Source organism: Apodemus sylvaticus, chromosome 9 (assembly GCF_947179515.1).
Source record: "Apodemus sylvaticus chromosome 9, mApoSyl1.1, whole genome shotgun sequence".
NCBI classification, from domain to species: domain Eukaryota; kingdom Metazoa; phylum Chordata; class Mammalia; order Rodentia; family Muridae; genus Apodemus; species Apodemus sylvaticus.
The window spans coordinates 84,426,733-84,442,936 of NC_067480.1; the positions used below are offsets into that span (position 1 = coordinate 84,426,733).

Here is a 16,204-nt window from a genome sequence, read left to right on the forward strand (position 1 = left end):
AAAATACTCCTTATATCTTCTCCTGGACGGGTACAATTAACATATCAACTATCACCAGTTCCAGGAGACTCCACCAGAGAACAGCCTGAAATGGTGAATCAGCTGTGCCCAGCACTCCCCTGTGTGTTTACCCACAGAATTCATTACACTCGTACATGTGTACAGATATCCTTTCACACCGAGGGGATTCCCACCACAAACACAACACCAATATCCAGAAATATCAACAAGCCCAACAGTCAACCAATAACATTATAAAATTCAAAGCAATCAGGATATTGCTTTATAACTACCTGTCAAAGGATGAATTGCTAACAAAATGGGGGGGAAAAATCCAAAAACAAAAACAAAAAGAATATTCTCAGACCCAGAAAGGAAAAGGTTTAATGATACAATCCTAATTTTTCATGTCATTATAGTAATATTAAAAATAGAATATAGTGCTGGTGAAATGGACCAGCGGGCAACAGGGCTTAACACTGAACCTGATAGGTAGAGAGTTATCCCAGGACCCACAACCTCCATGCACTGTGACACGGAGATACCCACATGCATCACACACACACACACACACACACACACACACGCAATGCAAATACATAAACATAATCATAAAAAGCCAATAGAATGTAAAGCAATGCCATATATAGCTAATAAGAACCTATACCCAGAATGATAAATAGAATTAATAAAAATAAGGTTAGCATAGCTTCTACTCCATAGAGAGACCGTGAGTTATTTAAAGGCAAGCATCAAGCAAGTAAGTTTAATATGCCCCTAGAAATGAGTAAACTGTCACGGAGACCACCAAAAGGTCCTTACACTCTGAATTAAAAATGAGGATAAGTAATTTGAAATGAGAAAGTCCAGCCCCGGTAGGTTCATGGGCTAGAAAGCACATTTGTAGGTGGCTGGTGGCATTCTGAATTGATTGTCTTCCTAAAAAACAATCTGGCAATCTGCAGCGAACGCCATAAAACCACTCATTCGTTTCCTCTGACCTGGCAATGCCACTTTGGGGAATGTGATCAGAAGCAACAACCTAAAGGGGGCCAGAGCATCGTTGTGTGTACACAGATGTCTGTGCGGCTGGGTGCTGAGGAGGGCAGCCGGCAGCCCAAGCGCCTGGAGACGGTCGAGATGGCTCAATGTACTTCGAACCTGCAGCGAGTCAGCTATTTTTAAACGGCAAAACAAAGGCCCAAGCCAATGTTCGGCACAGACACCTCAAACTTACTCACTAACCGTCAGACCCTTAGGGTTCCCATCCTACCTGCCACGCCCCCAGCCCGTCCTTCCAATCACAGACTTCAATTTAGGAACCTAGGTGTCCGCCTCCTTTGACACCTTCCTACCTCACCACCAGTAAATTCTAGAAAATTCATCTTCACCACCACTACCCCAGGACTGTGATCTCAGACTTCTGGAGTGATCTGAGAGCTGAGAGTAGAACTCACTATGTAAAAAAAAAAAGCCCTAGGTTCCATCCTCAGTGTGAGAAGCAGGTTTGTTTGTTTGTTTGTTTGCTTGCTTGCTTGCTTGTTTGTTTTCCTTACTGCTTGTGGCCTGATAGCCAAAAGTAGTTAGCCAGCACAAACTGTACTCAGTGTACAGAGTGCTGGGTAAGTAAAGAGGTAAGTAAAGATCTGGAAGGAGCTTCGGGGGGCGGGGCAATAGACTCGAAATATACTAGCTGAAAGTCTCTAAGGATTAATTAAAATTTTATTTTTTTAATGTTTGCAGGTGGAAGTGATGCTCAGTGGTTAAGCACTTGCTGCTCTTGCAGAGGACTGGAGTTTGGTTCCCAGAGCCTATATCAATGTAGTGTCTCAAAACTACCAGGAACTTGTGTTCGTGGAGATGCGATGCCCTTTCTGGCCTCTGAGGCCACCTGCGCGCGCGCACACACGCGCACACACACTTCTCTTTCTGTCTCTCTCTGTCTCTCTCTCTCTCTCACTCTCCCTCTCAAATAAAAAAAAAACGCATAAGTTATTTCTGGTTTTTTGTTTTGTTTTGTTTTGTTTTTTTATGTTTCAAGCCGTGTTATTAGCCTGCTTCTCCTGCACTGAATGACATTTTCATACCTTCAAGAGTCCCACAGCCTCTTCCCAGCCATAGTGGTCAGAGACCAGGACACAGGCTCTGTCCTACGCTGGGTCTATCCCACACACCGCTTCCTTCCACTGAAATCCACTCCCTTCTGTCTTATGATGATTACCACGAAACATGACGTTTTCTGTGAACTCCAAGAGGAGATTATAGATAACCTGTCACTTCTATATACCCACACCCTAATCATGCCTGTTACTTAATAGATAGTCCTTACTTACACTTTAGTAAGTTGAGAAACACAAATATACCCCTGAAGGAAAAAGGGAAATAATTACTGAAAGAAAAGTGGGACAAAAATAAGCCCAAACACACTAGTTGGACTGTTCTGAAAACCCGTCGCCTTTGCCTGGAGGTTTCCTTGTCTCGTACCCTCCAGCCTCTCCTATTCCTTGCTAAGCAGAGCTAGCCGTGTCTGCAGAGAAATCAGACAGTGGTCTTGTCACAAAGGTTCTTGGGAAACCAGAACTCCAATCTCTTTACTGGGACTAATAATCAAATCATTTCCTTCCAGCTTTTGTCTTACTCTGGTCTGCTAAGGCTACAAACAGGTATTCCAACAGATCTCAAAGCTCATTTAATTAGCATTAGCATAGCTCCCTCCCCTTCCAACTGGGTTGTAGATGGGGATCAATAAAGAGACCTCCACCTGGTCAATGGACAGAGAATAGGATACTTCAGAAAGTCCAGTGCTCAACGGGACCGCTGTGTCACAGCCCCTCTCCACAAGGCCCAGGGATCTCACACAAGAGAAGAAAACTTGTAAGAGCCAAAAGGATTGTGTGACTATAGTGAAACAGTATTTGCTAGAAATGCTAGACCACTGCACACGTGAACTCATCATGGTTGGGACTGCATGCACAAGACCTGTACAAGACCAAACCAGCCAAAAGCCTGCGTGGACAGGAGATGGAGTCATAAACTCTCACCCCTAGCTGAGGAGCCATTAGGAATTGATAGCTGTTTGGAGAGGGAGACTCCATTTTTGTCGGGTATGGGGCTCCTGACTGGCTGTCCATGCCGCAGTAGATAGTTCTACACTCACGTACCTATACGTGCATGGACTTAGTGGGTTTAGAGAAAGAACACATGAAATTGGGACGGAAAGGTGACAGGGAGATGTTGAAGGGGGAGGGAGTGGAGGGCTGTGGATTTGATTGAAACATACCATACGCATGTATGAAGCTCTCATTGTATGAAGATATTGAAACATATCATACACATGAAGCTCTCATTGTTTCCCCTCTAAGAGCTGGCTTGTGAAGGTGCTTCCAGTAACTGTGGCAACCTACCCATTATATTCATAGCACGAACCACTCAACCCATGGAATTAAAATCCAGTTCCCAGAGAGCAGGAATGAAATGAACAAATGCAAGTCATTGGTGGTCCAAGCTATTAACTTATCCTATACAAAGAGTCAGGCTGGCAGCCAAGAGGCCCCGAGCAGGTCCTCGGGTGCTCAGAATAAGGGAGCAGAAACTAACTACACAGCAAAGTGGAACCCACACCACACTATTACTCACTAAACAAATATTTTTCAAAGTGACCCAGGGCTGCGGGAGAGCAACACACCCGTTCCCTATTTATAACATTTCAATTTGCTGCAGTGTCTTTCCATCTCAACCGTGGCACCATGGTCCGTCAGAGTCACACCATAGGAAAATGTTCGCCCATGTCTCCATGCCCTCCCCTTCCAGCTCCCACACACACACACCAGGCTCGCACCAGGAGTTTTGGCAAACTTGATCCAGGCACCACCGTGAAACTCAAGAAAATAAGATGAGCATGTTCAACTCTTGGGCAAATCCATTCCCTTTAGAGGAACCAAACGTATGGGGAAATTGAAGAGAGCCACCCTGGACCCAGCCCTTGGCAGAGAGAGCTACGAGTTTGAAACTGTGCTGAGCTGGATTTCATCCCTCTGTCCAGAACGTAATAATGGGCAGAAGAGTAAAAACTCTATCACACCTTATTCTGGAATCTGTAAAATGGGACTAAAGCTATGACCTCCAGGACTTGTAAAAATATATGCTATAGTGCTTTACAGAAGATATTCAATGCAGTAATAAGTACTCAATAAATGAGGACCATTTACATATATATATATACATGAGCATATTACATAATAATTTATAATAATATATAAATCAAATAATATCCCAATATAAATGGTTACCAGCCATTTGTTAGCCCTCCTCCAAAGACCACTAGCACAGGAGCTCTACGACATCACAGTCGCTCTCCTGAGCCCAGGGCACATGGACACACTCCATGGTCTTGTCTAACTCTACTAAGCCCGAGTTCCTTTTCCCTCCAAACAGACTTTGCAAATGATGCCAAGCAAGAGAGCCACCACTGTGGTCCTGGTCGCAGAAGAGCAAATGGGAACTTATATAGACATCTCTCATAGCTCTGTTAACCTTGTTCTGATTCGGCTAGCTGTGGTGCTTCTCCGTTCCTTGTATGTGTCTTAGACCAGGGAAGCGGCATGCATAGCCTGCAACTATTCTGGAGAGATGAAAGGACACGGGGCGGCAGCCAGCCAACCTACCCAGGTCCTGCTGTATCCTGCATCGTCCCGAGAGGCCCCTGAGCACAACTGTCCCAACAGTACAGACATGTCGCCTCCAACCAGGACATACAAGACCCCGACGTTGGCACTCTTCAAGGATGTTGATTTCGCATCTGCCCTCAGTCAACAGCATGGTCACCAAACCTCTCTCCATAGGCAGAGCCCCCCACCCCATTTCTGGACATCTGCCAGCCTTCTCCAGGTTAATAATCACTGGCCAACCAGGTGGCAGCCAGGTTCAAGCCAATTTAAGATCCTGTTGATTTTTAGGTATTTGACAAATATAAACACTGGAGAACGCCGGTGTTTATTCACGGTCTCATCCCTATTCCTACAGAACACAAGCTCGGTGGCTTCTAATGCAGGAGGCAGCAAAGTCCGGCCTCCTGCTGGCACTCAGTGGAGATGGAAAACAAGAGACCAAACTGCTCCTGCCAATGGCTTCAGTTGCCATTCTGTCCATTGACTATATCCGCATCTCATGCTCCAAACGGACTCAGCACCAAATGGCCACCAGATAGCCACCAAAGCTCTGAGTTCATCTGGGCTCTTCTAGTCACAGAAGAGAAGCAGCACCTGAGTTTGCCAAGAAGTTGCTGGCGGTGACCTGGCATTACCGCAATTTGCCAGGCCTGTGCAGGGGGGGAAGCAAGCCAACGGGAGTGTTAGTGCTTTCTGGAAAATAGGCAGAGCTGTTTACGCAAGGAAAAGTCAAATTCGTCCTGGCCCTTGAATAGTCTGATGATGCATCTCACCGTTTCCCGTCACCAAAAGAAAAAAATAATAATAATAGTGAACTTTATGTAAGCCAATTATAGTTTACAAGTGCTGGCTGAGTAAGCACAAAGCCAATTTGCAGCTTTTCTACCAAGGTTCCCAAGAAGCTTTGCCTCTCCTCAAGATGGAATCAAGTGTGAAGTCAAGTTGTGATGTCCCCAATTTCCAACCTCCAACAGAGAAGACATCAACTACTTACCAGATCCAACCCAGAAGCCAACTCACTCCTGATCACTGGGGAAGGTGGTAGCAAACTCCTTCCCCCCAAATATATGGCATTAACTGTGCTTGCTTTTACCAACTGATAGACATTGTCCAAATGTATAAGGTGGGCCTGTGCCCATGTAATCCCAGAGGGTTTTTTTTTCCACACTAAATATACATCTTACTTGAAAAAAAATATTTTTCTTGTAGATTCAGCTTAATTGCTTAATTGTGCTAGAGGCCCTGTCTGTCTGTCTGTCTGTGACTGGACCTGAGAGTCAGTCATTTACCTTTAGTCCCAATGAGAAAGCATGACCTGACTTTGATTGTGGTGATAACTTACAGGGTAAAATCAGGAACTGTTCAATCCAGTAGAAGAACTGGGTTGCTTGTTCTTCCTCATTGCCAATTTCCCATAAGTCAACTAAGATACATTATTTCAAGACTGGAAAGTTTTCCCAAAATAGAAGTGTTTTCCTCCTCTGACAGATTTCAAATTTTGAAGCCATGAATATCATCACATATGTGTCTGTCCGGGGGTCTAACCGGCTCATCCGTTGATCCATTGACACCGGCCACATGTTTTATACGCCATAGAGACCAGCTTCATGCCAAAGTTCTAATCCTGCTTCACCACTAGGCTTCCGCAGCCTAGGACGCTGCCTCTGCACCATGGAGATTCGGTAAAATGAAAAATAGTCACTTCCTCAGTGTAGGCTGCTCTTTCCCTCAGCCAGGCTGTGTGGGGTGTTAGATCAGCAACAGCCTAGCTGTTCCCAGCTCCCACGGTCTAAGATGCTACGTTAAAGTATATAAGAGGGAAAAAGCCCTCTGTATGCTCCAGCTCTGATTTCATATTCTAATTGGATTTGTCACCGAGCCTCGGACTTGAGCGCCCCACCCCACCCCAGATGACCTCACACGCACACTCCTGCCTAGGCAGATAGCCATTTCTTGTGAGAGATGAAAGGTAGAACTCAGTAGCAGTGGCCAACAGTAACACTTGGGACCCTCGAGGCAGAAAGATAAGTCTGATGATGTGACCGACCATCTCCCACTGGCAAAAAGAAAAATAATAATAATAATAAATAAGGTCTTATTTTTCTTTTGGTGACCAGAAATGGTGAGATGCCAGCTGCCTAGAAAAGGGATGGCTGGACAGCCAGACAACCTACTAAGCAAATGGTCCAGCCTTGCACTACTTAAATTCATGGAGTCATTTTCCATTGCTGTTACATAGATAACATATATGCACGTGTTTGTAACACATGTGTTTTATTCACACACACACATATATATGTGTGCGTATATGTTTATATATATATGTGTGTGTGTGTGTATATGTTTATATATGTGTGTGTGTATGTGTGTACGTATTATATACAGACATTACACACATATACATAATTCTTAGTTGCCCACATTGTTAATTTTTTGCCTAGGGCTGAGGCCCTATGAGGTCACCCCCTTCTGTGTTAGCCTGTCCACTGCTGTCACCCCTGTTCAGGTCCTGCTTAGTCAGCCATGCTGTTGGGACTTCATGAGTGAAGTTTCCCTGACATTTCCAGGAGTCAAAAAAATCTCACAGCAGACTTCTGTTCCCCCAGCTTTTGGGTCTTTCCACTCCCTCTTCTGCTATGTTCCCTATGCAGGAATGTCAGTCCGTGGATAAGAGTAGTTTCTAAAGCTCCGAATCCAATGTCTTGACCAAGGAGGTTGCTTTCCTCCCTTGACCAGCCCTTGACTATACTATCTGTATATCAAACCAAGCCCCTAAAAGCAAGAGGCACCTCTGACTGCAGCCAGCACTGCAGGAAGCAAGTCCTTCTAGGACGCTCCCTAAACCACCACAAATCTAAATGTCTCATTTACAGAACTTTGGCCTGGAATGCGTATGCTGCATTTCAGGTTGTGAGTAACTTCCAAACATGACGGGGTCACGTCAATGCTTCAACAACAGGAACACAAGCAACCAGAATGACACGTTCCAAAGGTCCTTGTGTACGTCTCACTTATATTCTCCAGCTAATCAAGTCACCATCTCAGCTTTCTGCGGGCGAGCCTCCTCTGCCTTTACACCCGTCAAACAACTCGAGGTTGTGAAACAGGCAATGTGGTACCCAAGTAAGAGTGGGAGCCAAGGCGTTCCAGCCCAGAGTCAACACATACGACAACAGACCACTAAGATTCTTGGAGACTTTTTTTTCTCACCGGTGGAATGGAAGCGACACCTGTTTGTCAGGGATATTGGGCATGAAGGAGATACTCTGTGTAAATTACCTTGCTGCTCTCTCGACAAGTTCATATAATAGGTGCACATATCAGAGCCTCTAGTAAGTTTTCCTGCGACTAGCTCATCATGCTAAAAAAAAAAAAAAAGGCACAAAAAACAACAAAGACTGCTATGAAAAAATGGGAGAAGGGCAATTGAAAGCCATTGTTCTTTCTTTACGTAACCATACTGTATATGCACAAAATTAACCTTCCTGTATTCCCCATTATTCTTCTAGGTACCTCACATCATGTTTACGTGAGCTATCCTACCTGGTGTCTCCCAAGATTACCATTGGGGCCAATTCTCCTGAGAACAAAGTCACCAGATCACTGTTGTATACAGGAAGAGGGTCCGTCCTGGTGACTGGACCATCCAAAGTGGGGATAGAAGAGAAGGTCATTGTGCAGCTCTCGATGGTTCCTGGCATAGCCCACACTCCAGGCTGATGAGCTCACCCTCCTCCTACTCCATCAATTTAAATAAAACCCTTTTGCCATAGTTACCAGGAGATCAAGAGACCCTGTAGTATCATCGTCTCTAGACTGTCTCTAAAAACCCTTCTTAAACTTCAATTTAACTGTCAAACTTACATTCTCAGGTTATCAGTTGCAAATCTGGGTGCAATTTGTGGGTAAGTTGAGTTTGATCATTTAATAAAATGAGCTGGGCCCTTTCTTGGTTAGTTAAAGCATACATTTTTACTATACTGAGATCTTCAAGTACCTGTTTAATGCTAAGAGGTTAAAAAAAAAATCCAAATTACTACGCATTGAGCAATGACTTCAGGTTGGATGTGTGAGTGGACTAATCTCCCAGGATTGTGTTTGTGTGGGGTGGGGGCACACAGCAGTGTATGCCCATCACTGAAGCAGCTCTAAGGCCTTTTAAGGGAACTCAGCAGGGGACCTAACTCTGGTCATTAGGATCTGTGCTTCCATGAACTCTCTCAGTCTAAGTCTGTCAATTCAAGTCCATGGTTCCAAGGAGTCTCTGATTGTTTACCATCCACACTTGTTTAAAGGACTTGGACCTTGCCATTGTTATAAAAAGACAGAGAAGAGTCTCCCCAGGGACACTGAGATTTACCTGGGAAATGCTAAGAACAACAAACAAACTTTCTTTAGCCCCCCCCCTCTCTCTCCTCTCTCTCTCTCTCTCTCTCTCTCTCTCTGTTTCTCTCTCCTAAACATACACATACACACACACACACACACACACACACACAGAGAGAGAGAGAGAGAGAGAGAGAGAGAGAGAGAGAGAGAGAGAGAGAGAGAACCAGAGTGTCTGTAGAATGAATTCCCAAGCCATAGCAACTGTCATGCCTTGAGATGGAAGCAGCAGATCTTGGCTGGCCAGGCAGTGAGCCCTTTAGGGGAAGGAGACAAGAGGCCTGCCTTCTCTTACACAGCCCAACCATGAAAACAAGCTCTTTTTTGTTTTTGTTTAGTTTTTAGTTAACAATCTTCATCCTCCCTGCAGGGATAAAAGACATGACTGGTTTATGGCGTCTCAAGGGTTTGAATTCAAATTTTCTTCCACCTAATTCCCCACTTGGCCCCAATATTGGAAATAAAGGGCCAGCTGGAGGGTAAGTTTTGGATAAGGGATGATGTCAGGCTTTGATGAGATAAAATGATGGAGGATTGCGATCCGGGCACGCCCCAGATTTGGGTGCCGAGAGAGCCTGCATCATCTTGCGTGGTGACATGTCTAAACACAGAAAAGGAGAAATAAGAAAAGGATGGAGAACATTAATCCTCCTTTATGTAGCTCTTTCCCCTCCCCCTCTACTGAGAGCCACTGCGCCCCTTTGGCTCCAAGCCGGTGCTTTAGAGGCGCCTGGGTCTCTGGGTCCTTCTTCTCCCCCGCCCCTTCTTCTTTTGGCGTGTAGAAATCAGGACCCATCTGAGCCAAGAGGGAGGAGAGAAGCAAGGAAACTGAAGCAAGGGGTGGCCTGCGCCCTACTCCGGAATGCCTCGCGCGCGGAAGCATGCAGCGGTTGCTCGCGTCCGGAGCGCACCGGTCCCGCTGTCTCCACTGCGGTAGCATCCGGACATGACATTGCAGTAGCGACAAAGCAGCGGCCACAACCGGCAGCTGGCAACTGACAGGACTACTCGGGCCTCTCACCGCGCCCGAGGGTCTGGCAGCGAGTGATATTGGGGTGAGGCTGGGTGCTGGGGTGCGAGATAGGCCGAGTCGGGGGCAAAAGCCCTGAAATGCGCAGGACGACGGGGCGGCCACCTCTCGCGCCTCCTCCAAGCAGCCAGATTGCAAGAAAAATAATTCTTTAACACTCACTAGTCTTAGCTCACCACACACACACACACACACACACACACACACACACACACACACACACAAATGATCTAGCAGGAATCCTCCTCGCTCTAGTTATTGCCTTGTTACCAATCCTTCCAACCCGGCTGGTCCCACCGCGCGCCTCCAGCACTACGGGCCCGAGGACCCGCCCGGCTCCCGGACACAGGCTCGAACATAGCCGCCACCCTAGGGTCCCCTCCTATCGCTCACCAGGAGAAGAGAGCCGGCGACCATCGTGGCTCCGACTTGGCCGGCAATGCGGCTGCAAGAGGCGAGGGCGGTGATGCTGCTTGCCGAGGTCCCCATGGCCGAGCCCGGGGCTCGCAGCAGCACCCGGGGCGCTCGGCCCCACGGCAGCTGGAATCGGTGGCTGTTTCTGCCCAGCGCCGCATCCACCGCCGCCTCCCGGGCGGTGAGCCCATCTACCTCCAGCAGCCCATGTGCACTGCAGCAGCCAGGCGGCCAGGCGGAAGAGGGAGGCAGCAGGGAAGGCTCGGAAAGGCGCTCAGCACCTGCCCAGGGGCGCTGGCGCCCGGGCGGGGAGAAGCAGGCGCGCTTGCAACCCGCGCCTCCCGGTGCTCTCCAGCGACAGCGGCTGCGGAGAACCAGGGAGCAGGGCTAGCCGCGACAACGCTAAAGAGCGACTTCCCATAGCGAAGCTTCCAGCCGCTACCAACCACTCGCCTCCTCCGCTGCCCGGACCGGCCGGCGAGGGACTGAGTCGGATGGCCACTCAGCTCGGGGACACACGTGGTGGCGCCGAAGGGGCGGAGAACGACCCTTTGTGATGTCACCCGGGAGGAGGCCGGGCTCTTTGTGCAGATGGAAAGAACTCAAGGCTCTCCAGAAACCGAGGGGGAAGGAGAGGGTGCCCCTTGGCGTTGGCTGGAGGAATTGCGTTTGCTTGTTAGCCTGCGAGTCCTGCACACAACCCTCATCCCGAGTTAACTTTAAAAAAAAAACAACAAAAACAAGTAGATTGTATGTAAAACAGAGACTATTTTCTATTCCTAACATAAGTATTAACAACAGCAAATATAACTTAAGCATAATAGCGCATGCCTGTATTTTCATTGCCAAGAAAGCTGAGGGAGGGGGATTTAGAGTTGGAGGAAAGTCTGAGCTACTCAGAGAACTCCTATCTCATGAGTGAATGAGTGAATGAATGAATGAATGGATGACCTGAGCATAATGATGGCATTAGCACTCTGTAGGCTGACATATGAAATTCTCCAGTTCCAGGCCAGCCACAGTAGGAGTTCCACACAGCCTGGCTTACAGAGCAAAGTCCAGTCTCAACAATCAATCGATCAATCAATCAATCATCAATCGATTAAACAGGCTAGAAAAAAGCAACAACCGTGGTGCTTATATCAACTGCCAGATACAAAGAGACTTGTATGTTGGTTCCCAAACTCTGCTGTGTTTGTGAGGTGTCCTGGGCTCTCACACTAGATCAAGAGGAAAAAGCGAGTGTAGTCTCTGCATTTATGTGTGGCTTGCCCTGCTTCCTGCCTGTAGATCCTATATGACCAGCTGCCTCCCTTCCCCTTCCTTCCCCTCCCCTCCCCTCTCCTCCCCTCTCCTCATCTCCCTTCCCCTCCCCTCCCCTCCCCTCTTCTCCCCTCCCCTCCCCTCTCCTCCCCTCTCCTCATCTCCCTTCCCCTCCCCTCCCCTCCCCTCTTCTCCCCTCTCCTCACCTCCGCTCCCCTCTCCTCCCCTCTCCTCACCTCCCTTCCCCTCCCCTCTTCTCCCCTCCCCTCCCCTCTCCTCCCCTCAGCTCCCCTCCCTTCCCCTTCCCTCCCCTCCCTTCCCCTCCCCTCTTCTCCCCTCCCCTCCCTTCCCCTCTCCTCCCCTCCCCTCTTCTCCCCTCCCCTCCCTTCCCCTCTCCTCCCCTCTCCTCACCTCCCTTCCCCTCCCCTCCCCTCCCCTCCTCTCCCCTCCCATCCCTTCCCCTCCCCTCCTCTCCCTTCCCCTCCCCTCCCCTCTCTTCTCTTCTTCTCTCCTCAATAACGACATCCCTGAAACTGTAAGGCAGAACAAACCTCCCCTCTCTCAGCTTGCTTTTGTTCGGTTTTTGATCTCAGCAGCGAGGAACCTGTCCAGAGCCCTGAAAGGAAACTGCTGTGATAGGGGTCCCGTTTCCTTTCTTGCCGGTTAGTACATTGAGACTCGGTTCTTTTTCTCAGCATTCTTTGGAAGAAGGAGATGCATTTAAAAATTAATATGAGGATTAATCCTACTCTCATCTTTCAAACATCTGCCAGTAAAAAAAAAAAAAAATGGCAAAAACCCATAAACCCTGAAGGGGAAAGCTGTAATATTAAGTTTCCAGTAAAAATTTTTTAAGGTTCTGAAAAATACTATCCTTAAATACAGAATTTGAGGAAGGGGGTAACATTTTTTTTTCCAAAACAGGTTTTCTCTGTGTAGCCCTGGCTGTCCTGGAACTCACTTTGTAGACCAGGCTGGCCTTGAAATCAGAAATCTGCCTGCCTCTGCCTCCCAGAGTGCTGGGATTACAGGCGTGCGGCCACCATTGCTCAAGCTCTCTTTGAGGCTTCCAAAAGTGAGGGAGTGTTTACTATGTCTTCATTCAAATTATTCAGTTCATTCTTCAAAAATTCAAATTATTGACCACTACGATCAGAGGTCTTTTTGTTTAAAGGGAAACAAAGTGACATATGAAAGAAGAGGGGTCACCTGGCCCTGCAGACAAAGGTGAGTTACTTGAGGCCGGGTATGATTTGTTCTTCTGAGCCGGGAGAGTTTGATTTGGGTAACTGCGGTCCTGACCTGCTCACTCTCTATCACGTGGCTTTCATGGCACGTAAGGTCCTTATGGGACACTAGTCATCTGAATTCGAATTTTCACGCACCTTTGGGTTTGAGTTTGGTTTGGTTGGCTGGCTGGCTGCTTTTTAGTTTAGTTTTAGACAAGGGCTTGCTGTGTAGCTCAGGTTAGCCACCAGTGCACACCCATTCATTCTCCTCCAGCCTCCACCTGAATTACAGCCGTGCAATCACTACGCCTCTGGGTGCAACCTATTCAGTTCATCTCGCTTGCGCTAATTAAGTAAAAACCCCTCGGTATGCATCACAAACCGATAAAGAAGGAATCTACTGAGTCTTGTTAGGATATAAAATGCCACTTCTCTACTGCATGTTTAAAACAGAGAAATAGCTTTCATTTTACACTGTAAAATGCTTTAATTACTTCACAGCCACATATTCAATATGGCCATGCAGATGTCCTTACTTACTCATAAATGGTGAATATTTCAGCCATAAATAATGGATTCTCTGCCTCGGCTCCAGAGAAAGAGAAGGTAAGTATTAATAAAGCATGACTGTAGCTAAAATGGACAAGCACAAATGAGGCCGAGTTGGATAAGACCAATCTTATCTTTGCCATAAAACAACTGCTTCTGACCACCAGCCCGATTTAAACTGTTCATACTTCCCCCAATACTGGAGAAATCTGGTTTCCTAGCCTCTAGCTTATCACTCCTAGAACTTCCCATTTCCTTGGTATATTTCCGATCAATGCATTTTTCGATATTTCCACTCCCCCCCCCGCCCCCCTCCCGTTTTCTACTTAAACCTGCTGTGTGCTAAAGGCAGCAGCAGTGTTGACATCTTACCCTCTGTCACATGTCGAAACTGTCTCTTGATTCCCTACAGAAGCCGTAGGAAAGTTTCAGTTCTAAAAAGTGTGTGGGGGGCGGGGGTGGGGGCAGGGGTGGGGCGGGGGATGCTGGAGAGAGGGTTCCACCGGATAAGAGCACTTGCTGTGTTAAAGTGACTCCGGTAGGGTCGGGGGTGGGGGCGGTGGGGCAGGGACAGGACTTTAACGGGAGGGGGAAGAATAAGATAGAGGGAGAGGAGGGAAGAGGCATAAATAAGACTAAATGTGTTTGAAAAGGCCAAAGGAAATGTTATTTCGTGTTTACTTAAAAATACACCCGTAACGGGGCGTGGCTAAGTGGTTAAAAGCACTAACTGTTCTTGTAGAGGTCACAGGCTCAGTCTCCATCATTCACATGGCTGCCCACAACTGTATATGTATGTGTATGTGTGTTGTATGTGTATGTGTGTTGTATGTGTATGTGTGTATGTGTATATGTGTGTGTGTAAGTATATGCATATACTGCCTATGTGTGCTTTAAATGGTGTTGCTTGGGCTGTAATACTCCCTTTAAGAGCCATAAACTACCTAAAAAAGCCTAGTATCGGGTATGAAAAACCTCCGAGTTGTTGGTCAGAGAAGTCCCAGAGGCTTCTGCTGCTTCTCTTTGTTGACTCCCAGAACTTGACGTTGAGACCGTACGGCTAAAGACAACACACACTTTGGACACAGGATTTGAAGGAATCAAACGGGAACTGACCTGGAAGCCTCTGTGAGGACTAGGTCTCAGGGTATGAAGGGAGAAACTCTGCCGCAGCAGCCGTGGGACCTGACGCCCTCTGCTGGCCTCTTAGTGCACCGGTCATGCAAGGGGTGCATAGATAGACGTAGTCAAGATGCCTATGCATCTAAACTGAATAAATAAGTTCCAAAAAAGAAAAGAAGAGGTCATAAAGTTTGGAAGGGAGTGGTTGGGGGAGGAGTCTGGATAAAAGGAGTGGTAAGGAAGTAAATACAGTATTTGTGTATGAAATTCTCTAAAATATTAAATAAAAAAAAAATACGTGCTGCTCTTTCAGAGAACCTGGATTTTTTCCTCAGCACCCACATAGCAGTTCACAATCATCTACAACTCCAGTTCCAAGAGATCCAACAAAAATCCTCTTCTGACCTCTACGGGCACCGGGCATGCACAAGGAATACATGTATATGTACAAACACTCACACACAGAAAACATATAAGTCTGTTTTAAATGGAGGTCCTTACGACTGTTATGGGGGTAGCCAACTGCTTTCTGGTGGGATGTAAGCTCTGCTCCATAAGAGAAAATTTGTATCTAGTCCTGTAAATCTATTCAAAAGCCTACGACTAGGCTGAGTTAGGGTGGATTTAACAAAGCTAAGGCTGAACACCAAAAAGTGTATGAAGCCAAGTTCAACGGGAAAAAGAGTGTGAAAAGCTGTCTAAGCAGGAGTGAAATTGCTCTGTTTCCACACACCCTGCACTGTTGGGTCCCATAGATCCAGCAAGGATCTTTCTTTCCTTTGAAAATCTCACCATCTCCTCTCCAGAGGAAACGGATTAGAATCCTTAAGAGTATAGCACAGGGATGGAGAGATGGCTCAGTGGTTAAGAGCACTGACTGCTCTCCCAAAGGTCCTGAGTTCAAATCCCAGCAGCCACACAGTAGTTACACAACTATCTGTGATGAGATCAGATGCTCTCTTCTGGTGTGTCTGAAGACAGCTACAGTGTCTTTTTTTTTTTTTAAGAGTACAGCATAGCACCAGGAAATAAGTGCCTGTCTATCATAACATGCAAGGTCCTGGGTTCAATACCCACCTCTGCAAAAGGGAGGGGGGAGAGGGAGGGAGAAAAGGAGGGAGGGAGGAACAGAAGGAAGGAGGGAGGAGGAGCAGAGAGAGAATGTGTATTAGCCAAGGAATGCAGTGACAGCATAGGTAGGCATGGGTAGTAGGATCCACAACTGTCCTCATCATAATCCACACACACCTTATTTTCGCCTGGCAGTGTGGCTGCCCAGAATAAAAGGATGCATTTCTAATACACCCCCGCCCCCCCCACCCCGGCACTGCATGTGGCTAAAGATCTGCCCAATCAGAGTTGTATGTTCATTCCTTCTAGAACCGTTTCCACTGGCTAAGGCTGAGGAGTTATCATCAGCCCATTCATATGGTGTCTCTGAGACTGGCTAATCCCGTATTAATTCAAACTGCCTTCTATCTCCTGGGGTTGACCCTCTGCTCAGTCAAGCCTCTTTCCTGGATGGTCGCTATCCCTCCTCTAGT

General features: G+C 47.1%; 1 protein-coding gene and 1 long non-coding RNA gene across 2 annotated transcripts in view; one reads left to right on the top strand and one right to left on the bottom strand.

The window, feature by feature from the left end:
- Tnfrsf21 (TNF receptor superfamily member 21) overlaps nucleotides 1–11,046 on the bottom strand; it is a 77,145-nt gene extending 66,099 nt beyond the window's left edge. The window contains exon 1 of the mRNA XM_052192327.1: nucleotides 10,477–11,046. Within this exon, the coding sequence (XP_052048287.1) occupies nucleotides 10,477–10,572 (96 nt within the window). The 5' untranslated portion in view covers nucleotides 10,573–11,046. The remainder of the gene's footprint in view (nucleotides 1–10,476) is intronic.
- LOC127692203 (uncharacterized) lies at nucleotides 1,328–1,995 on the top strand. Its single transcript, XR_007979421.1, has 2 exons — nucleotides 1,328–1,505; nucleotides 1,744–1,995. It is a non-coding gene; the product is annotated as an uncharacterized LOC127692203 (long non-coding RNA).
- Nucleotides 11,047–16,204: the final 5,158 nt, after the last annotated feature.